The sequence below is a fragment of the Gasterosteus aculeatus genome, chromosome 15 (assembly GCF_964276395.1).
Source record: "Gasterosteus aculeatus chromosome 15, fGasAcu3.hap1.1, whole genome shotgun sequence".
Taxonomy (NCBI): Eukaryota; Metazoa; Chordata; class Actinopteri; order Perciformes; family Gasterosteidae; genus Gasterosteus; species Gasterosteus aculeatus.
The window spans coordinates 9,663,369-9,690,149 of NC_135703.1; the positions used below are offsets into that span (position 1 = coordinate 9,663,369).

Genomic DNA, 26,781 nt, shown 5'->3' on the forward strand with positions numbered 1-26,781 from the left:
CATTTCAAATACAGCCTTAATCATTAACAACTGCCTTGAAACATGAGATAATCCAATTCCCTACAGACACACACGCCCATTGACTTTAATCCCTTATGCGTGTGAGAGAGAATTAAGTGTTAAACCTGACACACCCATTGAAAACATATGTCTTCTGGCCAAATGTTCAAGGGTCAACTTGTCACTGGAAAATAACAACCGTGCAGGGAAAAGTACAACCCATGCATACACAAGCTGTCATAAATGTGTTCGCACACACTCACAGAAGGAAGCGTGAGGTCAACGACTGGAGGAAGCGGGAGCCTGAATTATGCTTGAAACAAAGTGGTGTCGTCCGACAAAGAGTTTGTACCTTTCCTGAATGGTCACTCTCGAAGGGGAGGGCAACTGCTGTGTGTGTGTGTGTGTGTGTGTGCGTGTGTGTGTGCGTGTGTGTGTGCGTGTGTGTGTGTGTGTGTGTGTGTGTGTGCGTGTGTGTGTGTGTGCGTGTGCGCCAGCAGCGCAGACATAATTTAACATAAGAAAGTGAACTAAGTGAACGCCGAACCAGCACCAGGTGTTGGGCTGTTAGGAGTTTGTGTATTTGAGAGAGATGAGGGCGGCTGGTGCCGACATAAGCGATTCAATTCACTTCACCTAGCATCACGTCATGTATCTGCAGTCATTCTATTACAGTATTAACTTGCAGTACAATGTCCAGATGTCACCCCTTTTATTGTTTTATTTAAACACTTGCAGCTCTTGAAAAAGTTTGGAGAAAGAGCGTCGTCAAATATTGAACAAAAATCACCAAAACAACAATGTTTTTCTGACCTTCTGGTGCTTAAACCGTCACGAGAGAGTCGGGCTGCGGTCACTTTATTCTTTTACACAAATGCAGACTCACTTGTACGGACAGACAATATCCTGACATGTAAATCCCAGAACATGCAAATGCACACCTGCATGCACACGTTAACATCCACAAGGAGCTCATTCACATGCGGATGCTCCTGGAAATTCCATCTGAAAGAATTTACAAACACACACACACACACACACACACATTCCAACACAACTAGACATTGGAATGCAGGAATTAGATGGCGCCCAGTTATGTTTTCCTTCTGCAGTGAGCACATCCAAAGAAAATATTTGTGTCTGAAAAACTTCAGGGTCCAACGATGAAAACAGTAATTATTTGGCATCAATTTTTGGCTGTTTAAGCAGAAAGTGCAAACAAAATATGCTGTGTGGGGTTTCTTTGTGTGTGTTTGTGTGCGTGTATATGTGTCTGTGTGTTTGTTTAAATACCCTATTGGCTTTTGTTTTTGCCTTTTTCCTCAATGTAATCCGGCCCTAGCTGCTGACTGAATGAAAAATAAAGCACAAACAGACGGGGCATGTCTGCGTGTGTGTAAGTGTGTGTGTGCGTGTGTGCTTGTGTGCATGTGTGCGTGCATGTACAGGGTCAACATTAGCAAGCTGAGAGCAATTTCCTAAAAATCAAGACAAAGATGTTAGCGGCATCAATGAATTCTGTTTAGCTCGTGTCAACATGATAACCAGCTATAATCCACTGACCACCTGTTTATCTATTAATATATTTAGCATTTTAATTGGGGGCATTCCACGGGCCTCATACAAATGCACATATTTGTATTCCTCATCGTGCGTTTCAGTGTGTTTCATCCTATGATGGAATATATGTGACTCTTTTTTCATTATTACAACACAAACTTCATTGGTGAAAAATGATCCCAGAAATACATAACAGGCATAAATGGAACAAAGAGAGACAATGCGTGCGTGTGAGACACTGAGGCAGGACATTGTTCACCGCTCAAAGCCTCTGGAAACAGAGTGAAAATATCCGTCCAAACAGGATCATTATGCAAAAGCAACAATAAACTGGTGCTGATGATAAACAGACTGTCATATCAATACACCCGAGCCAGAGGGCAACACGCTCTGTGACATCCATCTTCTTTAAGTAACGCCGCTCGTAATGACACTGCGCATGGTGAGAGAAAAACAGACACACAAAACTTCTTGTCATAGAGTTTAACACTCACAACCACGCCGTTCCAAAATCCTCAGTCGCTTTCTCTCCGTCTGGAAAACACAGCGAGACGCGCTCACACACACGCTCACACTCTCACAAATCCCTCAATGTTTAATACGCCGGGGGGCGAGGCAGAAGTCATAATCACGCGTTTGTTTAACAGCGGCGTGACAGGCGGATGCTGCTTCAGTGTAAGCGAAGAAGATGTAAATAAGGAGCGGGATTATTCAAGAAACGGAGGCCGGCCTCGCAGGCGCTGGTAGAACCTCAGCCGCTCAGCTCTCAGTCGGGCCGGGATTATCTCAGAGGGGTTTGGGACAAGGTGCAAAACAGTGCAAACACAAGACTTAGCCGGAGCAGGAGGTTCATCATCCAGCAAATGTACTTAGCCACTGGTGTGACGAGGTCAGGGTGATGCACACGTGGACTCACGCAGAACCGGTGACCATTTCCAGACATTTTAAAGTGCAAATCATCTGAAAGTCCAACCTATAGCTGATGATGAGTTCACTCTTACAGTTAAACCAACCGGATCTCGCCACGACCTGCAATCAAATCGCTGCTGTCAAATTTCAAAATCTGTTTCTCCTCTCGTTTGCTCGGTCAGCTTTCACCTCAGGCGAAATCGTCGTGCCCTCCTGCGCCATGTTCACCTCCAGTCATAATCTGCTGTGCCCCCCGGGTGAGCTCATCACTCCTCACAACACCCAGATGTTCAGCGTTCTCTTTTTTTCCATCAGTATCAACACTTCAGAGATGGATTCCTATTCTACTTATAGGACTCATCGCTTCATTCAAATGTTTTGTTACCATGTGGTGTAAGTGCCAAACACTACTCAGAATTCTCAACCTGTTGTGCACAAGTCAAATAAAATGTTTTGACAACATAATTAAATCAGTAAGAGTTGGTTTTCCTTGGTGCATATTATCAGAACGAACCATTTGACCCACTGTGGGTCTGGATCTTGCTTACATGGCCTTGGGCTTACGCTGAGTAAATAAATAAAGCTGTAAAAGTAGATGTTGAATCTGGGTATATTCATCTTTTTTAGAAATCTGGCAGCAATAGTCTGGTTCGGTGGCTGGATGAAAGATTAACACCCAAACCAAAATATGAAACCACTTTCTCAAAACCCACCCATTATAAAGAGTTTGTAAGTTGAAATCATTCCGCTTTTTACTGGATTATAAATCATTCACTGATTAGTTAGAGATCTGAAACAAGTAATTTAAAACCATAACTTTTGAGTTGTCAGGTTGTAAAAAGTTCCTTAGAAATTAGAAAGTGTGAATTAATGAATGGGTTTAACTGCAATGTTACAAACAGAAAGCATAATTAATTAATTAATAATTAAACCATTAATAAATGGTAATGAGTTGTTTTTCCTTTAATAGGATCAGAGGGAAATGCAAGTCATAGCAAAACACTGAAAGGGTTATTTGTTACTGAAGAATCAATGTATTTGGTAACCGTGAACATCTGGTCCAACTAAAAATGACCTGATAAGTCATGAAAGGTTTGGGGAGGAGGTTGGCAACATCCAACTGGGAAATCGTGCAAGTTGAGACGGGGAATAAGCACACTGGCAATTACAGCCTGACTAAACACATATCACACATCATCAACCCAAAGCACTCAGAGTGAAAATACACCCTCATCCCTTACCAACCTCATTTGCGATCAGCCACAACCAACTGCTGCTTTCACACCCCCAGGCCTGCTGATTGGGCTGATCTTACTGATTTAGCTTTATTTAGGAAACATGTGTGAATCAGGCCTAGTAGCTTACTAACATTACGCAAAGCCAGCCATTTTGCTCTGCTCTATTACCACAATAAACATCTGCAATAACAAATGCCAGAGAAATTGCAGCAAAACCACAGGGGTGCTGGTGAAAAAAAAAAGCACCCACTGTCAGCTTTGGCGGAGCTGGTCTTATCAGAGCAACATCCAGCAGTGAAAACATGTCTCGCTATTGCACTAGATGTGATTAGGGAGAACATGTTCGACAGTAATCGCCCCTGGGAATAACATAAATATGCCTGACAAGTTGCTAGGATGCATTAAAGAAGAAGCAGCAGGTCTCAGTGCTGACCACCAGCGGTAGCGAGGCGAGAAGCAACGTCAACCCGCAGGCATTGCTGGTTGATCTCATGGTTGTCAGACACTGAAGCTTTCTGGAAAACTTAGTGGCTTGGAGCTTATTTTGATATTTGGATTTTCTTGTAATCAGAATAAGAAAAATGCATTCCAAGGGAATAATTCAGTGATTTTTTAACGAACGAGTGACTAATTTGACTCTTAATGTCCTTTGTGTGCATTTCAATAGATTTTTTATTTAATTTATCTCAGCACAATGGGTTTGTTTTGAGGGATCAATAAAGTATCAATCTATCTAGCTATCTATCTTGTTTTACTGATGTTTGTTCTCAATTCAGTCTCTAGTTATTTGGATTACTTATTTTGAATTACATTATGTCTTTACAAAGAGCAGATTGTGAGTGCCCCGCTGGTTAAGAAAAAGGAGTACTGGGAGTACAAAATGTTTTTTTTTGGTTATTTCTAACTTTGTTTTTGAGTTTGTTTCTGATGCAAATAGAGCAAAAAAAGATGAACGATGAAGGTTCAATGTAGAATTGACAGTTCATTCAAATATTAAAAATAGGGTTGAGATATTAAATAATGATATCGTAACCTAACTTCAAATGTCTTTTCTAATTGCTAGAGCCATGTATCCAAAGAACATATCTGTTACACGCTTAGAAATAGCCACGACACACTACTAGACCAAGTACCGTCACATCTAAAACAAGTGGGTTAAATTGCATATGAATTGCATTCAACTAATGAATCCAACTATTTGTTTGTGTAAAGAGCTATGTTTTGATCTATGTCACCAATTCTACATGTAATATTTGCGACAAACGCATTCTGCACTTTATCTGTATGCTTAATGCATGATATGTTTTATATATTTGTTATATTTTATTGTGGTATTGTAATTATGTGGAAGGAGGACACTGCAACATAAGCGTGTAATTGTACATTGGAACTACACACAATGACGATACGTATATTGAATCCTGAATCATCTCTGCAAAACCAATAGCTATTGGCTACTGAGGGATGACGCGGTCGTTACGTGTCAACCAATAAATTAAAGTGACTCCTTTTCACTCCTTTTCAGAGAGAGAGAGAGAGAGAGAGAGAGAGAGAGAGAGAGAGAGCGAGCGCGAGCGCGAGAGACGTTGAAAAGGTAGGGTTCGCGCTGCATCCTGGGTAAACAGCTCCACGGTTGATGCGTTGAGCCTGTTGTGTTGACTGGAAACCCAAGTTAAAGTAAACGGGGGAGGGACGCCCGCGAGGAGGGGTAGTGACGCGGGGTTGGTGGTTGGTTGAGGGCGGCGGCGGCGGTGTTGTGCTTTCAGCGAGTCACAATGCGTCTTTCACGGTGTTGAGCGGTCCCGGTGAGCACCATGAGCCAACTTCAGCGGTCGTCTCCAAGCGGAGTGAGTCACTCTTGAGTCCCCCCCCTGAAACGAGTTTTCTTCTCGGCGGGGAGGGAGGAGAGAGAATGCCGGAGCCGAGCGCCCCGCTCCCCGTGGTCGGCTTCACCGGGAAATGGTAGCGTACTGCCGGAGCCGCACTTGGAAGGAACATGGTCGAGAGGAGCAGCAAATTCTTGTTGATCGTCGTCGGATCTGTGTGTTTCATGCTGATCCTCTATCAGTACGTGGCCCCCGGGGTGATCAATTTCGGCTCCCCGCACGGTTATTTCACGGAGGAGGACGAGGGGGACATCTTCCCCACTCCGGACCCCCACTACGTCAAGAAATACTACTTCCCCGTCAGGGACATGGAGAGGACGATCGATTTCCAAATCAAAGGGGAGGACGTGATCGTGTTTTTGCACATCCAGAAGACCGGCGGCACCACCTTTGGGAGACACCTGGTCCAGAATGTCCGCCTGGAGGTCCCCTGTGACTGCAGACCGGGCCAGAAGAAGTGTACCTGCTACCGGCCGAACCGCAAGGAGACCTGGCTCTTCTCCCGGTTCTCCACCGGCTGGAGCTGCGGCTTGCACGCCGACTGGACCGAGCTCACCAACTGTGTGCCGGGGGTCCTCAACAAGAAGGAGAACAAACAGAAGAACCTGAGGTAAATATATGTGTTTTATGTGCGAAATGAAATGCGCTCCGAGATGTTTGATCGCTCGCTTGGAACATCTGATCGTGAAGAATTTCAAAAAAGTGCGTGTAACGCTCGATAAGTTAGTGGTCTGAAAGAAAATGTCCCATTTTTAAGCTGCAAAACTTTTGAACTACATCCCCACTAACGAAGCAGAGTTGCGGTGATGCCACAGGAGGGAAAACGCACCTGAAGGCATAACGAGGTCACTGTAATCTCACTCAGCCGTACAGAGAAAGTGTGTCTAGGATCCGATAAAAAAAAAGATCTAATCCATTCTAATTCAATTAAACGGAACTCCACGAAATGATTGAATCCTTCTATCTCCTCTAAACGGGTTTCAGGTCGTGGAAACCCGCTTTAAATGCAGTTTCCGAGGCCTAATTTAATGGTACGTTGCAAACGCATCTCTTCTCTCAATACATCTGAACTTCAGACCGCTCCAGTCATTTTGGTGCAACTCGTGACATGTGGATGGATCAGTGGTACCAGAGCAGACACCCTTCAGCACGAGGCAATTATAGTGGTGTTATTGCAGCATTATAACTGAATACCACAGACGCGTGAAAGTTCCCCACAGGATCCCAAACGGATGCACCTGGTTGTTCTGGTTGGTCGTACGTCAACGGGGCTTTCTCCTCACTTTGCGGTTTTGATTTCATAAGGAGAATTCCAAGGATGAAGACGGCGGGTTGATGGCAGATGCTGAGAGACCAAACGTTTAGAGACGTTTCGCCGGCAGGCTCAGCAGTGCCTCTGTCAACGCTGATGGCTGCTAATAACATCAGGGCGCCCTGCTCTTCTGCGCTGAATAACACTCTTTGACGCTTTTGGGCTGAATTCTTTTTATTTTTTTCAAGCATGCGAGTGCGACACGTCCAGGCAGCTCCATCCACAGCAATAATCCCCTGCGTTGACGTTGACGAAGGTATCCCGACATGCATTGTTATTAAGTTGTAGGCTATAAACCCATTCCTTCTGCGCGCCTCCCCATTGTTATTGCCAACACATTGCATCCCTCACGCAGACATATCGACGGCCGTATCAGCTTCCATTTCACTGCACCCTTGTGTTTAGAGGCTACGCTTATTGAATGTGTTATGCTTATTTGTATTGCTTGAGCTTGCTATGTGTTAATAGTATGTTTGGGGTGGAAAAATGCAGTTATATGTCTTAAAAGAAGGAGAAGAAAGCGGTGTTTTCTTTCCGCCTCTCTGCCTCTGTCTGGCAGCCGGGCGCATGGGGGTGTCAGACCGGCTGCTCTGCTTCCCATAGCTGCTCCAACTGGGGATCAGAACTGCAGGCAGGGCTGTGTCGGTGGGGGGGAGGGGACGGGGGAGAGGGGGGGACCCTGCGGGGGTTTGGCTCCACTCTAATCTGGGTGATTATTACTGCTGGGACACACACACACACACACACACACACACTGCAGCGCTGGTATTTGCTGCTGGCGTCTGTCCTGATTCTCCGGGTTTCCCCCTGGTCAGAGGTGATAACGTGTCCGGCCCTTCTGCATGGCGAGCTGAGATATCACAGTGGAAGCAGGATAAACAGCCCTTCATCACTCCGGGAGTGCCTGAAATTGTTTGTGTGTGTGTGTGTTCCGGTGTTTGTTCACGCGCACCTGAAGAGGGCGCGGACTGGGAGAGGAGAGGACTGGGTATGCATGCATCGTGGAGAGGATCCCCCCCCCCCCCGCCTCCGGTATAATCGACTATCCACTCATTCTCTGACAGGAGAAACAAGGGACCATGCGCTTAATAGCCCCCCGAAGAGAAACAACGCTGCTCCACATTACACACAGCGCCACTTCCACAGGAGAGACAAGCATATCGCTGCAATGGGGAGATTTGTAGAAATCATACTTTTGGTTTCCGTTCTTATTTTCTCTCCTTTTTTCTGTCTCATGCCCCCCCCCTTTTTATTTTTTTAATCTTTAACACATCCTCCGGTCCGTGCATGTTTACGTCTTTGTGTCCCGTATTGTGTGTGTTTATTCCATCACCGTGGTAATGCTTGTTTAGGGACATTTGTCCTGGGGGGGCCGCAGAGGGTCAGGTGGGACGGGACAGTGTGCTGAAGAGGCTACAGAAAGGTTGGGAAAAGATTGTGTGTGTGTGTGCGTGCGTGTTGACAGCGGGCCGTTGAGGGATTTCTCGTGCCGCACAGCTCAGAGATCAGCTGTGCGGCGTGGAGGAGGTAAACAGGCGGCGGCTTTGACGCGTCTGACACACCTCGCAGGCGTTGTGGGTTGTGGTTGTGTTGATGGACGCCAGCAACAGAAGAAGAAAATGAGACGAGCTCGATCTAGAAATCCTGCACTGCGCAGCAGCCGGAGCCGTTTCGGCGTCGAGATCCAGCGTCTCGTTCTCTGCCAGCTGTCAAGTGAGTTTAGCACAAACGCTTAAAAATGCTGCAGAATACGGATGGGGAGTGTTTCCCCTCAGCTGGATTCCAGCCCATAAATACGAGTTCCAATTCACAGGTTGATGTCATGTTGATTTTTGCTTTTATTTGATTATGGAAACAAATATACGTGGCAATATTTTGGCCTGCGACAAACAATTCTTTTTCCACAAATTTGCATGTGACATTTAAAAAGCTGTTTTCATCTGACTAATCCGCCAAAGGACAGTTTATAGTCCTAGAACAGAAAGGAATAATATTCACATTTGAGTACCTGGAAGCCAAGAATGCCAAAGTAAATGACTTAAACCAATTAACAAAACTTCTGCAATTTAACGTTTGAAGACCAACTAATCCAAATCGTTTTATAGTTTCGGCCCTGCTAATGTTTATGTGCCTTTCAGCACAGTGTAACGGCCCCGTCAGCTCACGAGTTTAAATTCCATTTATGAGAGTTCCCTTTTAAAGAACATCTCTGGATTTTCCAAAGCCATTATTGAACTGCTTTGTATTGTTAGGGTGACATTTTCCAGACCCCCGGTGTCATGGCTGTGTTCTTTATCGATTCAACAGATGGGTCTGAATCACTGTGTACAGTTAGTGCAGAAATGTTTCCCCTTCAAGAGACCATAAAGCCATTTTCGAGACATTGAGGAAATTGGATGGAGTGTGGTTTTCACTATATCAGGCATTGTCTGAGGGGGGGGGGTAAATGCTAAAATGGATTACGCTCAGTTCGGTCTGGTGACAAATGCGTCGGCTGCAGAAGGAGGCGCATTAAGCGGCGGCGGCAGTGAGACGAATGCTCTGTAATGGCGACAGGTCTGCCTCTGATCGCTGATGCGATGGGATGGAGATGAACGGTGGCGTTGTGGGAGAGAAGAAGTCACATACTCGCCGGCGTGCCACTCGAGGTGGATTTGTCATTTTCCACTTCTTTTGTTTTTTTTTATCAGTTTTTGTATTCTTCGGCAATCCCACTGGGCACACACACACACACACACACACACAGACCTACTAATGAGTGCGTGAGACCTACAGTCACACTCCCCGACTTAAAGGCCTTGGCTGTGGGGCTTCTTATCGGTTAAGTCTACCACTTTACTCGAATTAGAGCCACACTTTCGGATGGGGGACACCATCTGTCCCGTGCACGTGCGTCCGTGCACACGTCTCATGTCCGCGTGTATGTTTTTAATGCTTGAGTGTCATAGAGCGTCTTAGTAAGTGAAGTAATGGGGCTAATTTTACTGCCTCTATCTCGGGCCCCTCTCGAATCGCTCCCTGTTTTTTCTTTTCTCTCCCTCCTCCTCACCCCTTCTGCTCGCCTCTGAAACACTTTCCCTCCCTCTCCTTCCATCCCTCCCTCCCTCCTTCTCTCCCTGATGGTGTCACTCTATAATCAAACAGCAGGCTTGCTTTCCGCTTGGTGGCTTTATGGCCGGGGGGAAGGGGGGGTATCTTTCTCCTTCACTTTCCTCCAACTCTTCTTTTTCTCCATCTCTGCCCACTCGTCTTCCTTCGCCGTCCTCCTCTCCCTCCGAGCGTGACTACCGCATTAGAGGAAATGTCTTTTCATGGAAGATTTGCTGCAATTTCCAAAATGGCTGCTTTGCCTAATGGACAACTGCCTTGGTTCTAATGAATGATTACATATAAGAGGGGCGAGGAGGGGGGGCGAGAGCATGGCCAAGGAGAGGGCGACAGAAGGGGGGGGTGGAGGTGACGAAGTGAGTGATACCAGGAAGAGGGTGGCATGAGTGTGGGGAGAGCGAGAGAGAGAAGGGAGCTGTCAGGGAATGATTGTAAAGATAAAAGATGGACGGGGGGTAAACGTTTAGTTTCATTAATGGGGAGGGGGCTAGTCAATTAGCACGGTTGTCAGGCACTGGGCATTACTCTTCTTTCAATAGGTCTGTTTCAGATTCACAGCACAAATCTCTGCGCTCACTAAGATGGCTGTGTGTGTGTGTGTGCACGCACGCACGTAAATGCGCGTGCATTTGTTAGCTCAGCATGGGGGCCATCAGCCAGCCTGCACAATCCAGATGAACTCCAGGAAGCTGCAGAGGCAGGCTGATTGGCATGCAGTGTAGTTTGCGTGTTTGTGTGTGTGTGTGTGTGTCTTTCGGCGTCAGTGTTTTTCTGAATGCATGCGCACGTGCACGTGGAGCTGGTGCGGGTTGGTGTTAATCCAATCAGATTAGCCGGGTTTAAGCGCTTGGCGACCGGGGCCCTGCAAAGCGGGTTACGTCCGCTCATCCTGCGGCTGCAACGCAGCGCCGCTCCTGCATCGCCCACCCCGACCAAACGTCCCCCCGTCCGTCCAGCCGGGTTGGTGCCATTTGTTTACTCGGCTCATCACCTTCCCTTATGGGACAAGCTGCCCGTCTTAGCGGTGACCCGGTGCTGATTGGGTTTACCTCTGGTGAGGGGACGTGGTACACTTGGTGCACACGACCGTTGTGCGTGCAAATAGAGCTGATAAAGAACATCCGATTTAGGTTTCTGTGAAGTAAGTGTTCAAAGTAAATTTTAGAATCAATAGCAGATGAATGGATCTTTCTCTTCTTACTGCGACTGTGTAATTTAAATCATTTTTTAGTTTTTGGACTGGTGAGTCTGAAATGTAATTTGTAGATGTTATTTGGTATTTGACAATTAAATCTTTTTATGGCTTGTGACCCACTAAACAAAGCATACTTTCAAGCCCTCGTCTCATGTACTGTATGTGTGCAAACTGTCACTCGTCCAACTATTATATCATTTTCTTTCTAACACCGTTTTATATTTGCCCTTTTTGATGTCAAATGTGCCACATTTTATCCAACAATTCTGGAGCAACAATTATTTGTTGTTTTTAGAAAAGCTAGAGTTAAATGAAAAAGTTTTTAGCTATGCAGCTGGCTCTTTTGTGAGATTTGTGCTGTGTGCCTACGCATTATAGTGAAAGGACCGACTCACAATCTCGCACATAAAGGAAGTGAGAAATGGCCCCTATGTTCTCCCCTGTAGCTTGAGGTGAGTGTTGACAGCCCTTCTCTCAGCCACAGCGCCGATACAACGGTTCAACCCAGGTTCAGCCTCAGGTCACCGTAACGTATAACACAGCATCACAATTCAGAGTTGGAAGACTTTAACTCAACAGGATACGAGGACCCCTTATGGGCCCCTGGCCACACACACACACACTCACGCAGGGCTTTTAGTCCGGCTCCATGCCATACCGGCAGTCCACAGCAGACAACTGAGTATGAAGGATGCAAAATGGCTCGATTTGAGGCGAAAACGTTTGGTGCACAATGCCGCTTCTCAGCGCGCGGTATTGATTCCTGGGTTGTTTAGGGGCGATCCCAGAATCAACATTAAACGGCCAAGAATGCACATCCGTCCACTCAAAGCGAGCTAAGGCTGTTGCCACCATCGATTACCCCCCCCCCCCCAGCTGTTTCACCTCAGTGCACAGTAAGGACAGGGAGAGGAGATCTGCCTGACGACTTTCTCCATTAGCAGTCCGTGTATGGTCAATCTTCGCTCTGCCTGCGAGCCTTCATTTCTGATCTGATCAGCCATGAAGGGTTGTCATTTTTCTTTTCTTTTTTTTTTTTATTGATTTTTGATCAAAGTTGAACGCCGTCGACTGGAGGCCTCCGAACTGGCCGCGTCCTCTGCACGGAATGAAGAGAAGCAAGAGTGATGTGTTTCTTAATCACTACACAGCCTCTGTGATTCTGTGCGTCACCCTGTCTCTTCCACCCTCTGCAGCCGACTGTCAAATGTCGACCCGCCCGACCCCCCCGCGGCCCCTCGCGGACAAATCACCGTGCAGCGAATGATTAGCGCACATTCCTGTGGCTGGTAATGAGGCGGCGCTACGCTACAGCGGCTCCGCCAACAGGATTACTCTCTATCTATTGATTAGCCTAGCCTAGCATTAGCCGTGCTGGCCGATTAGTGGCCACTTCTATGGTGGTTAATGAGTGGCGCGGAGGAATGCTATGGTGTGCCGTCCCTGAGAATGGGATTACAGGCTATTAATCAGACAAGAAGTCTCGCTGGAGTCATTACACCCGACCCCGCGGCTGATCCTCCCCGGGTTCCTAAATCCGGTCCGGCCTTGAGTGTATTGCGTGGTCCCTCGCTACCGACCGACCGCCCCCGATTTGTCCGCCTTTCCTCCAAGAGCCGTCCACGCCCCCCACGGTGCCCTTTTCTTTGATGGCCCTGCCGGTCTCCTCCCTGCTAAGAGTGAGAAAGACGGAGACAAAAAGCGAGGGAGACGTCCCCGAGGACTGCTCTCTGCATCCATTAACGGCACCGTGTTTTCACATCCCTGGATGTGACGGGTCCAGACACGATGCGTCCTCTCTCAATCGGGGGGGGGGGGGTGGCGGCAAAATAAATGCATACATTTTCCGCATGCGTGTGTTGATGAATAAACGCATCTATTCACGGAGCTGATGTGTGTCCGTGGGAGCATGTTTGTCTCGCTGTGAGCGAGGGACGGCCGACAGAGGCATGTGATCGGGGGGCGGACGCTGACAGGCGTGTTAATTGAATTGTGGGAAAAATGCAAATCCCGCACTGCCTGTTTGAATTTGGGGGAGGAGTTTTAACTGATTGGGATTGTTTCGCATTTGGAACACACACACACTCAGTAAGCTAACTTTTACAAGATCCCAGAAAGAGAATAAATGGTAGCGTTGTTTGTGCATCCTTCCAGCTCTCACCCTTTTCTTTTTCCCGTCACTCCCTTCAATTTTTCTGCCCCTCACGTCATCCCAGCACGCCGGTGTCTTTTGTCTGCGTGCATGTGTGTGCGCGTCCCACAAGAAGAGCTAAAGTGCTGATGCCATTCATGGAAAGACGGAGCCAAAGAAAAAAAAAAAAAAGATTCTTCGTTCTGCTGCACTTTGTTTGTCTGCTTGTCCCCAGTGCTGATTGTGTGTGTGTTTGTGCAGCCTTTATTTATGGGTTTTTGCGGTGTAATGTGTGGCCTATGTTCAGCAGTTTGTGATTTTAAATATTGTTTTTCTGTAATTACGTTCCAGGCCTTGTTGATGAACCGCATAGTATCAAACAAGAGAAGCTTTCACCAAGCAGAATCAAATCTGTTCGGACATAAAAAATGGCAAATTCTGGTGCCACCCAGCTGAGTTAGAGTCAGTGATACTAGGACCAATGGTGAGAGTTTATGTGCTTGTTTGTGACAAACATAAAGGCGTGATGTTTTTTGGTTGTCATATATATATATATATATATATATATATTAATCTTCAAATTTGGCACAAACAAAGTGACTACATAAAACTGGTTGGCTGAAGTATTTAATTAGACTGACTTCACCATTTTATTGAATTGAAGAAAAAAGAAAAAAATGACTTTTAATGCTACTGATGAAGAATTGCTGAGCAGAAAGGCCCGGACACTCGATTCAGTCGCTCACACAGCATTTTCTATCGACGCTCCTCCTTCAGAAAACGAAGCGCGTTGGCGAGGTTCACGTTTTATAATCAAAGACAAATTTACCAGCGCAGACGTGAAGATACGCAAGACATTGGTTGCCTTCCTCCTGAGAACATATGGAGTGAACAGGCTCTGTTCCAGGGTTGGATGGTTTTATTTTCAGAGTGAGACCATTTTCCTCTTAATACTTAAACGCACAGAGAACATATATGGACCAGACAGCTGCTTTGCATTTTGAGCTTGTAGTTTAATTAGGACATTTGTCTTAATAGGGGGCAACATTGTTGGCAAATGTATTGGGACATTGATAATGATCAATGCAATTAATGTAATCAAAGAGTCTGTTATTTATAGTTGGAGTTTTGGTATGAAAACAATTGTGTTGCACACGTCACCTCTATATACACACACACACACACACACACACGCATCTCTAATTAAAGTTACGTTAAATAAATGTCACCTCGTCTGGAAATGTGGACTCAGTCCATTGTGGAGTTGAACTTAAGGGTAAAAAAGACATTAGAGGAAGTGAATCCAGTGACCCTATTCTCGTTGTCTCTTTATTGCTCCACCTCCTCCACCCTGCACAGCACCGGGGATCTGAGCCGTGATCATGTCGTTCCCCCCCCACCCCCCCCCCCCCCCTTTTTTTTTTTCTTCCAAAAATGATTTTTACCTCACCGCTGCTTTACCCTTATCGTCCCCCTCTTGTACCTTTTTTAGCTCTGTCAAAAAAATGTTCAATTCCTTCATCCTCGCCGCCACCGTCGTGTTGGGTTCCCGTCGCGTGTCAGCTTCCTCCGGAGAGAGGAAGTGATGTGTCAGGAAGTGCTTTTATCTGCCAGTGATCTGATCTGATGTGAGATTGAGATAAAGAGATGAGTGTAGTGTTCCCTCGCTCACCCTGGAGAACAGTACGATGTCCTCGTTTTTGTCCTTCTTGCCTGCGACTGCTTCTTTTTTATTTTTTTGCCTCGTGCAAACTGGAAAAGAAATTCAGTGGTTCCGGGCTCGATTGCCAAATTTAAAAGAGAATAGTAGAGCGTTTTCCTGTGAAACGAGAAAAGAGAGGCTTTGGAAGTAGTCTTCTACCAGTGGAATCGGGACATTGTCAAATCAGTCAAAGTCTGTCATGTGTTCTGTCGAATCGTCTTTTTTTTCCACCTGCTCCCCTTTCTTATACTTTAATGTTACGCCGTCAAACACCGAGGAGGAATCTACCAGATCACGCTGAGGAGCCCAGTACGCTGTTGTGACGTTCAGAGGACGAGTACATGAAAATGGCACAAAGTGTATCCATGTTTCATATTATACCTTGGGTTGTCCTGACAAGCGTGTAGATTGGCTGTTTAGAGTGAAATAACACGATAAAACACATTCCCACTGAGGAAAGACTATTTTCAGTAGTCTGGAGTGTGGATTTTTTTGTGTTGCAGTATAAACACATGGAAAAATAAAGCTAATACACATTCATCACGTTGATGTCATGTGCTGTTCTATGTGTGTGCTGTTTAGCTGAGGTTTTCGTCCACCTGCTGGGGGAACAAATGCAAATGCCAGCTAACACGGGTGCTATTAATTTTAATGGTGCACTCTCTGCAGGAAACCCCACAATTAAATGCATCTAAATAAATCAACTCATCCAGAGATCTCAAACAAACCCAGGTATGTTTTGCTAATCTTTCAACTTTATTTAAACATATTTCCCCTCTTTTCTTTTCTTTTTTTTGTATATGGTCGACATGGTAACAGAATCCTCAGACTGACTTTCTTCATCACAGCTGAACGCACTGGATGTCTGGCCGCTCGGGGTATCGTAAACCAGTAAAATACAGGCAAGAAAGTATTGGTAGATGGCCCGGCAGAGTATGCAAACTTGCACGGCTTTGAATACGCAAAAATAAAAATAAGCTTCAGACTCGTGACAAGCAAGAGAGAGGCGGTCTCTTTTGAAAGTGAAAGGGTGATATCTGAGCTGGGGGGGGTTCAACTGAAACAACCCCACGTTGGTGGGTGGGCGTCGTTTCATGTGCAGGTGAGACATGAAATGGGAACCAGTCCGTTTTGAGCAATGGATCAATGTGTTTGAAGGCTTATCACCGGCCGGTGCACTGTGTGATACCTCAGGCAGGCGTTGCTTTCTCTTTGGTTTCAATGATTGCGAGGTGGACCATTAGAAATGTGGCATAACATAAAGCGTACAGAGAGTGTACCTTTCATGTATTTGATTAGCTGCCACACTGTCTGGCCAACTGTTATCCAGGAAAAAAAGTTAAGCCATGTGAAACTGTGGACCTTTCATTGTTCAATCGCGGCTGAATTCTGCCTGTGATGTCTTTCCACTGTGAGTGAAGGCAGTGCGCTCCCAAAATTCCCGGCGTCTAAAGAGCTCATATTCTGGTAATGCGTCTTTGGTGGATAAATCAGTAATCATCTGCTAGCACATTGGCAATTAACAGCCAGAGATATTTGAATTATTATGCTTTGTGCTTGTGGTTCCATCTCCCCTTTGTTAGATTACTGGCCAAACCGAACCATGACTACTGAACATCCCTGTCAGAGGTTCATTTGTCACATTCTTTGCATTAAACAGGCACAACGGTTGGAATCATTCCCCAAGATAGCAAAGAGGTTCTCGGTGGGAGCTCAGTCCCAGCAGCCTTTTTGAAGCCCTGAGCAGCCAGTGTGCCATTGTGAAGCAAGGTGTTCGGGGATCACATTAGACTCTCTTGTCGTCTGTAACTTTGATTGCCGTAAAGGTTCTATCATAATCTATTATTACCCCTCGTTTTTTTTTTTCTTTAGTTATAAGATGTATGAAATAACATCTAGTTTAAGTTTAAGGGGCTTGGGAAAGACTGCCGGTGATGCTAAACTCACTTTTAGTTTTAGTTTTCAACACCACACAAAGAAAATGGAGGATTTCACGTTCTTCACTTCGAAGAAAGCGATCAGAATTTGGGCAAACACACTCTGAACGTAGGACTTTCCTGATTGTGCAAGCACCGTTTCGCTGTGTGCTTCAAGGCCTTCAGTCCGTATCTCATTAACGCCTTGAACGCTTACATCTTTCAAATGGACAGCCTTTAGATTTGTTTAAAATAAATGTTCCGGTAGTGGCTTAATTATTTCGGTTATTGCAACCTCTGGTGCTCAGGTAACGTTTCCTGACTAAATTCTTCTTTTTAATAGCCTTTTTGAAAAACATGCTCATGTACGCTTGGCCTCCTAACGAAGCCCTGGGATCTATGTAAAAAAAAAAAAACATCAGGGCCAGAAAACAAGCGACTGCAGTCATGTTTCTCCATCCCCAAAGCGATCTGTTGGTTTATGAATGCCCACAGCAATGAACCAAGGAGAGGTGCAGCATGCGAGGCAGATAAAAGCACAAAGACCCCCAGGCTGTCACTGCAGGCCAGCGTTGGTGTTCCAGAGAGATGTCACTCTGTCCCTTTGCGTGTCCAGCACCACAATGCAAATACTCCGAGGCACTCATGCGAAAATATAGACCACTCTCTCTCTCTCTCTGCCACACACATTCAGCCTCCATCCCTCACTGACTTCATGGATGTTCGCTGTCTGACGTTTTCCCCTGTTGAACCCCTTTCCCCTCCTCTGCCCTGCTTCATTCGGTCTTTCCTCCCTTCCTTCCTTACTCCCTTCCCTCCCCCCTGCCGCCTTTTGTCCGGCGTTCCTTCACGCTTGGCCGGCCTCGCCGTGACTCTTGACTTCAAAGAGCGACTTCATTCATCAGTCACTCATCAGAGAGCGAGGGGGCCATTCAGTGCCGCGCTAAAAGAGAGGGAGGGGACGAGGAGTGAGTGTATAAAAAGAGAGGAAAGAAAAGCGGGTGTACGAGTGTATGAAAGGAGGGCACGAGGGAGAAAGAGGATCCGCTCTTGACCGCGGGGAACCTCGGGAGTCACAAAAGCGAAAAGGGACACACACACACACTCCCACGCATCTACACACCCATACAGAGCCGCTCTCAACACTTACACACACACACACACCCTGTTTCGTTATTTTTTTTTGTTTTTGTCTTGCTGGGTGTGTACCACTGCCGCTTATGATTTCTCATCCTCCTTTATCCTCTTTCTTTCATTCCTTTCACCTGAGCTGGCAGCACGCAGGGTTGTCGAGGCCTGTTCCTTCTCATAATTCCTCCCCGCACCTGGTTGTGCGTGTGTGTGTGTGAGTGTGTGTGTGCGTGTGTGTGCGTGCGTGCGTGCGCTCGCTTTCCAATCTTTTCTGGCGCGGCGGCGGCCACTCTCCCAGTTCTTCAACATCTCGCCCTCTGTACTTTCATCGCCTTCGTTGCTCACTGACATTCTCCCCCTGTCACCCCGCCCCCCCCTACCCCCCTCCCTCTATATTTTGAGGTGACTGGCCAGCTTGCTTTCAGGTCAGTGGGAATCGCTATTGCTTCCCCTCTCAGCCGGAGTCTGGCTCTCACTCAGCTGCGCACACACGCACACACACACACACACACAGATATGCACATGTGTTTTTTTCTCATCCCTCTCTTTGTGCGAGTGGCTTATACAGGTTGTGTGGTCTTGTATACACAAATGTCTGACTCAGAGATGCATTCCTTGTGGGTGCGTCAGTCGTGTTTCGCCCGTCTTTCGACTCTTCATTATTCCGTCGTTTATTTGTTTTTGTCCCTCAAGTAATAAGTCTCGCCTGAAAGTCTTGTCACGCTACGTGCGGCGCTCGCCCCGCCCGGCTTTTTGTGGCGGTTCATTTTGTCTGTGAAGGGGAGGAGATTTCTCTAATAAGTTTTTTGTTTGTATGTATGTGCACCTCCTACCAGGGTTAACTCCTGCTCAACAACCAGTTTATGATGTTCATTGCCAGGTGGGGAAAAAGCACTTGCAGTGTAATATGTGTGGTTTTACCGAAAAGCTCCGTTATTAGGATCATTGCTCCTCCTCACTAGTTGTTCACATGGCAGTTGAACATGTTAGAGGAAGTCCCAATGAGGACGTGTGGAATAAACCCCCACGATGAGAAAGTCTGTATATGTCTTACATGTCTTGTTTGCGTATACAAGTAAGTAGCTGCACAAACGTAGAAAACAAAAGTTTTAGGAGTATTCATCAGTGTAAATTGAGGAGAATTACATCCTCGATTTCTGCCAGACTACATGCTTCAGTAACATGTACATAAACGCGCGGACGAATAAAGGCACATTAACTGCAGGAAAAACTTTGAGACGGAGGTAGAAAGCTTAATAAAAGCACCACGGAGGGGGACATCAGAATGGAGGGACAATTGTGTTCCAGTATAGGCGACTGGAACGAAAGCCAGGGGACAAATGTGAGATGAAGTGAAGACGGTTGGAGGTAGAGAGGGAAAAAAGCTCCGATGTAGTAAAGAAAAAAAGGGAACTGTGTCAAAAACAAGAGGGCAAGAAGGTGAGGGAAAGTATCTCTTTGTCTCCCCCTCCTCCCCCCAATGGAATGTTAATCAGTGTAAAGAGGTCAGCCCCTTAGGCGTTTCAGAGAGAGAGTGTGTGTGTGTGTGTGTGTGTGTGTGTGTGTGTGTGTGTGTGTGTGTGTGTGTGTGTGTGTGTGTGTGTGTGTGTGGGGGGGGGTGAAAAGGTCAGACATGGTGTTCTGGCCTTTTGGTGCCTTGTCTGAAGTGCTTCAAGTGAACAACTGCACGCAGGGGTCCATTACAATGCCCTTTACAAGTTTCCTCACAACCCACTCGCAGCCACGAGCAGCTCTTTGATTCATCAGCGCGCACGGCATTATTATGATAAGGAAACGCTGCCTGTAGGGTTTCATTTCAACACATCAAATATCCAAGTTTTTGAGATTAAAAGGAAGAAGGTGCGTTGTTCATGTTTTTCATCTTGTTAGCTACTAACAAGGCGCCTTCTTTTGTCCACAAGTCGTCCTCCCCTTTGTCATCTTCTGGGTTTTTTTTTTGTGAGAGCACCTGTCTGCTTTTTAAAACCAGGGATTCTGGGGTTTTAAATTCAAACTTTAAACATTCATACGGGTCTTCTTTTCCCCTTGCATTTGACGGCAGGAACTGTTGCCGGCGGCTTACCTTATGGCAGACATACACACTGCAGATCACAAAACAGCCGAAGCATCTGAGTGTGTCCTGCACGGCAAAAAATCTATTCTACATTTCATGTTTTTTTTTTATTTTTATTGAAGAGGTCTGCAAGGTTATATCAGGTTATTGATAGCTACAGGGGGAGAGAAAAGTCCTATTGACAAAAACGTCACCGGTTCATTTTTTCTGTCTTTTTGTATTTCGCCCAGTGGCATCAGTTGCATCATGTATAAATGCAATATTTTAGTGAACCGAGAGAATTTTCTCCAGCAGGCGTCCTTGTCTGTCAGCCAGATGATTCCTCACATCACCAAATTAAGTTGTGTAGGAAGCTGTCAGAAACATTTTTGTGCTTTTCAATAAAAGATTTTTAAAAATCGCAGCCTCAGGTGATTTTGAAATTGCAGCAGTCGGCATTGAATTGTTTTTTCTCTGTATGATTCATCATGCAGTCCCAATACAGAGGCAGGTTTTAGACTCCACGGCTGCAGTAATAAGAAGATGTACACGCGTAGAAAGTTATCTCCAGGTTGTCCGTTCAGTGCGAAGATGCTGAAGAAGGCCAGTCGATCAGTTATGAATAATTATTAAAACATTAATGCCAGGCCATGAAGAATAATACATATCCATTTTATTCTCCCTTGCTGCATCCTTAATGTGTACTTTACACACCACAGTGTATCAATTTATAAAACGCTGAACAGAAAACTGCTATTCATCCAATTAATTGATGAATCAACAGATGAGTAACTGATGAAACTAGAAACAGTCCTTCTGTGGTTCCTTTTTCGCTCTGCCGAGGCTTTTAGCGTCTTTCAGCTCATTGTTGTGGTTTCCTCACACCCAAATTTACTATAATGGCACTAAATCAAACCCACCGCACGTTGTGGCTCATCGACAGACGGCCCACCGACAAAGTGTCTAACCGTTGAACACAGTAGAGGCATTATCTGCTTAATGAGAACAATATTTCCCTCGATACTTTGTGAAGAACAAAGCGTAGCTCAACCCAGAGTGAATATTCGACCTCCGCTCTTACCGTTGCAAAAACGCACCTCTGAACGAATGCTAATGTTGCTGTGGATGTGTACAACCAGCCGCGGTCTGCTGGAGAGGTTTAATATGTTGGTGTAGGGTTCACAGCTTATCTACAATGGAGCAAAGATACGTCCATGCAGGCCTTAACAGGGGTCGGTCACCGCTGCATGCATCTGCTCACAAGTTGAATGTATTGTAACACACGGTTTGTGTATTGAATATTACATACACAGGAAATTGTGTGCAACACACTCTTACATTCCTGTTATGGTGCACAGTGAATATCATTATTGCTGAAGTGAAGCCAAGAAAAATAAAAAAATAAAAGAATTTTAGGGCTGAATTTACTCGCTCAGCTTTTTGGCACTAACTTATTTTCAAACATTGCACACTGATTGCTGTATTTATCGGGTCACTAGTCGCTCCGATGTGAAGACCGCCAGCTTGTACTGTTCTCTTTAGCTGTGCTTGTTTTGTTATTTTTCCTCCCTTATTTCAGTTTATTGGGCCATATGAGAAATTGCGTGTAATTCAGTTTGGGTCAAAAGCAATCAGACCAGGGCCTTGTTGAGGGGGCGGGCTGCGTACGCGTCACTGCACCTCCGGATGTCACCGCCGTTTGCAGGGACGATTAAGGTCTGCAGGCGTTTCAATCAGCATTCCGAGGGAACACATTGTTAAATCTCATCTCATAAACGGAGAGACGGTCCTTTGCTGTACATTACGAAAACAACGGGAGCCATTTTTCGAAGGGGAGTCTGGTAATCAGGGCGGTGATCCACATCTGCAGCAGATGCTGAGACTTCCTGTTTGATTAGCTGTAAAGAAAATCCTCTCTAGCTACAAATTCTGATAAAGAAATGAGGATCTAAAGTAAAATCTGTTCCTTTCTCCCTGCAACTAAAAAAATAATACAAGGTACCTTCTGCCGCTTGGATAAGAGATTTAAACATAAATAGCTTTTCTTTTTAGACGAATAATGTGCAATCCTATTCCACACATTGTAGAGCTTACACCTTGTGGAAAAGAATCCGATTAAATCACAGCGCTCGCTTTTGTTTGAAATTATTGCAAACATGTCGAGTGGGGCCCACGTCCTGTTTTGCATCCGAGTGAAGCGCTTCTGATGATGCGCCTTATCTGTTTCGTCTCAAGTTGGGTGAATACGTGGACATTTTGTGGACACAATAAGACCCAAGTTGTAATAAATAGCCTAAAAATCTCTCACACTCTCCTCTCCTCCGTCCGCCTCCCCATCTCCCCCCTGAACACGAGGTCGTTCCCTCGCTCTTGTATCCAGCGATCTGCGTGTAACCGTGACAGCCAAGTTGCGTTTTAATATGCAATTCATATGTATGACCTGACACGCGCTGGCTGCCGCGTCTCCCCCCTTTATGATTAACTTAAGGTAAAGTAATACGACTCCATTGCGTCACCACACAAAACCCCCTCCACCTGGTCCTGACCGCGGTGGATACCTGGAATGGGATGCGCCCCCCCGCCCCCGCGGAATAAGAGATGCTATCTCACTGCGTCCCTCCCTCAGTGTTACTCTCCAACTGTTACCTGTGCTCTCTCGCTTGTCATCTTGTCATCTCCCTGCATTCCGCTCCGTATATCTCTCTCCTGCTCTTCTGCTCCCCTCCATCAGATAGAAGCTGACAGCTGCCGTCAGGCTTATTGCAGGCGCACACACACACACACACACACACACACTGCTCCACTTTCTTTTCACGCTTTCTCTCGGTTTTGTCACCTTTTATCTCAGGATGTCTCCGTCCCTCATTTTGACTCCCGTCTGCATGTACCTGCTCTCGAGTCACTCTGAATCCAACTCGGATCGTTCTTTGCGCCCGAGCCCCGAGAAAACCAGCGGTGAACTCTTGGAAACTTTCCTCTGCCGCATTGTCTTCCTCTCCGCCTGCCCATGTGATCGCGCTGCTCCAGGGAGGGGGTTTTCCACCGCGTGTTTGTCCCCCGGGTGGCCGTCGCTCAGCGCGCATCCCTCATTCGTTTATAATTAGGTGTCAGGCACACACGCCCCCCAGTTTGTGACACGCCGTCTCCCCGTCCGGGCCTACACCTCCGCCCGTCCATCTCAGTCGCTCTTTGTTCCCTACCTGCCGTCTTGTCTTCTTTTTTAGCTGGACCTGTCTCGCTCTCCCTTTCTGACAGGTGAACGGGTCACCCACCTGTCAGTTTGTCCTTCCGGGCGGCCTTCCTTTCCCGTCCATCTTCCTGCCCGTCCTCGTGCCTCTCGGACTGTCTTAGTGAGCTATCGATCTGCGATGCAGAGATTTAATTTGCTTGTCAAGTGTGTACGGTGTCGCTCTGTTGTTCAGAGCCGTCAGTCCTGCCAAGGAGACTTGTTGTTGACTCGGTCTTCTCTCTCTGTTTTCTCCCTCCCTTTCATGACCGTCCCGTCCGTCTCCTCAACGTGGCTCTCCTCTGCAACAGGTAAGAGCTTTTCTTTTCTTTTTTTATCTGACCCGCTTTGTGTGTTTGTCCAATTCCGCTCTGTTGTCAAAAGACTCAAAGGAGTTGTGTCACGCAGGTTTGTTCATCTAACAATTTGCAACGCTCCCTTGCACAATCCCCGAGGCACGCACACACGCACACAGACACACACTTTGTTAGTCTAGTCTCACTTGCACTTATAATCTCAGGTCACATGCACACACAAGCTCCGCGAGCGCTAATTTACTATTCTGGTGTTGACTTACTTAACTAGTTAAATGTTAACTCGACTTTGAAGGTCTGAAGGTCTTTGTGTCTTTGTTTGTTGTCCTCACTGCGTTTGCTTGGCTTGTGTGTGTGTGTGTGTGTGTGTGTGTGTGTGTGTGTGTGTTATTCCCCCTGTTGGGACAATTCTGTTTCCAGATGGGATTGGCCTCTTCCTTCCACCCATGCATGCAGCCTGTGGGACTACTTTGTATTTGTGTGATTTCTTTATAAGTGTGAACATTGTGTAGTGCCTGTCTGAGATCACCTGCAGGGTGTTTTCTTCTCTCCCTAAGCCGTCTCTTGTGATCTCTCTCCTCCGAAGCTCCTCCTTTCTAATTTCCCATTATTCCGTATTCTCCCCATCACTCTTTTTCTTTTCTTTTTTTCTTTTTTTTTTTGCCATCCTCTCCCTCCAGTCTCTTATCGCCTCCTAACAGCGAAGCCAAGCGCATAAACCGTGTGTGTGTGTGTGTGTGTGTGTGTGTGTGTGTGTGTGTGTGTGCGCGTGTGTACTGCTGTAGTTAGTAAAGGTGTTTCTCCACGTTCCAGCACCCAGCCGTCTGTTTTGCACGATTCATTTAGTCTTTTCTCTGTCTCTCCCGAACCCCCCCCCACCCCCCTCTCCGGAGTGGTCTTCTTCAGTCGTACACAGCACCGCGGCCTGCTTTCTCCCCCCACGTCTAAGTGTTGTTTATATTCATCTGTGTGAACGCAGTGTGGGCGTGCGCTCTTAATGTGAATCTCTCTCTCTCTGCCTGGTCTCTGGTGCATCGGGCCCCCACCGCGGCCTTGTTTGTTCTTGTTCAGTCCGCGGTGCCATAATGAAAGCATCAACGCCTTTGCCGTCCTCTTTCTTTCTATTTCCATGTTGGTTTTTTTCCCCCTTCTTCTTCGACTGAATAGAAGGCCAAGACAACGTCGGCCAAAACAATCCAGCTTGCATCACTGCCACGCCGGCCAGAGTCCTCTGCGCTGCTCCCTCGGCTGGCAACCGCAACACAGACACACATATGTAATTGTCTGGGCATGTGGAGTTGATGAAAGAACTGTTGGCGATGGGAGCTGTTGGAGACCAGGGGAGCCGGACTTCCGTAGATACGTTTTTGATATTTTTGTCAGAAGCATAGAAATATTATTTTTTTCTCGCCTTTTTCCGTACCTGCTGCACACCGGAGAGCAGAAGAAAGGATGACCCAGATAGAGAGAAGGAATAAGAAGGAACACAGGCGGGTGATGAGGTAGAAAAGGAGGAAAATTGAGAGAAGGGGGCGGGGGGCAGTCAAAAGATGTACTGGCGACAACTGCTTCATATCTGCTCTCTATCAAACTGACATCTTCTTTCCTCTCCCTCGTCGCTCTCCTCGCTGTTTTTTCTTCTGTGTTTTCATCATTTCCTTTTTTTCACTGCCGCCCGTGAAACCTAATAATGAAGGAATATAAGGGGACAGAAGAGAATATGTCATGCAGCATCCGGTGTGAGTTTGTGTGTACGAACGTGTCTGTCTGAGAGTGTGTGTGTGTGTGTGTGTGTGTGTGTGTGTGTGTGTGTTTGAAGAAGGAGTCTCAAACAGCATTATAAACTCATCTGGGTTTTGCATGAGTCGCCTCCCATTCTCCGACAATGCCGCACACACACCCACACACACACACACACACACACACAAAGCAGTGCGTCTTGACAGCTCCCCAGGCTCCTATCCTGGAAAGGCGAGACAGGAGAGCAGCCGAGCATACTGGGATAGTAGAGGACCCGGACGTTCATCTCCGAGCCCCCTAGCTGAGTTAATACTTAATGTCCCAGCGTGCATACACACACACACACACACACACACACACACACACACACACACACACACACGCGCAGTGCAGCAGTTGCCGTATGCAGACTTGCGCGATTATAAACACTAAGTCTCACAGACACGCGCACACACACACACAGCCGAGAAGACATGCTTGCACACGCGCGCTCTCAGAGTCTATAAAATATTCAGGAGTCCATGAAATAATGATGAACATTGATGGAATGAAACTTGCTAATTTAACCAGGACCCTCGTTTTCCTTTGTTAGAGAAAGCCAACAGACAATGGAGATTCGGATGCACGTGCTCACACACACAATCTCATAGATACACACACACAGACACTTACTTACACTAACACACCAAAAACGGTCTCAGAAGTAATCGCTGTCGGAGTGACAGCTCACGGCAACCACTGGGACAACATCTGAATCGTGCTTTTTGGAAGATTTTCAGCAGCATCTGTCCTTACCGCAGCGCGGTGGGCTGTGTGCGTGGGCGCACTCGTGTTCACTTAAGTACATATCATCGTAGGCGGTTGGATTGAAGTGATACACATGTGGGGTGCAAGTCGGGCGGCTGCCCTGTTTCTCCTCCAGTGCAACAGCTTCACCAGCAGCGTGTTGCCACAAAGACTAATAATGCCGGCTGCCTTTTGTTGCATTGAGATAGAAGTTTGGTAATCAGTTAATTAAATCAGCAAAGTGTTTTTTTTCACATTTTGCTTTTCTGTATGGTGGCAAACAGTCGGAAGGGAAATGGAGAGAAAGCACAAGAAACTGGAGAGAGAAAGAGGGGGAGGGAGGGAAAGAGACAGAGAGAATATTAGGGCTTGTTGACAGCTCGCCATCTTTAGCGAATCTGGGACCAGGCCGGTGTCTCTGCATGTGTGTTTGTTGAAAGGAGTTTGTTCATGAGCGTGTGTGGTCGTGGGCCTTGTGTGTGTGTGTGTGTGTGTGTGTGTGTGTGTGTGTGTGTGTGTGCGTGTGTGTGTGTACATATGCTCATTCCAATGTGCATGTTTTCCAAGAGCGTTG

General features: G+C 46.5%; 1 protein-coding gene across 1 annotated transcript in view; it reads left to right on the forward strand.

Moving 5' to 3' along the window:
* The first annotated feature begins 5,227 nt into the window (after nt 1-5,227).
* The window catches only part of hs6st1a (heparan sulfate 6-O-sulfotransferase 1a), a 47,326-nt gene continuing 25,772 nt past the window's right edge, over nt 5,228-26,781 (forward strand). The window contains exon 1 of the mRNA XM_040199464.2: nt 5,228-6,203. Within this exon, the coding sequence (XP_040055398.2) occupies nt 5,704-6,203 (500 nt within the window). The 5' untranslated portion in view covers nt 5,228-5,703. The remainder of the gene's footprint in view (nt 6,204-26,781) is intronic.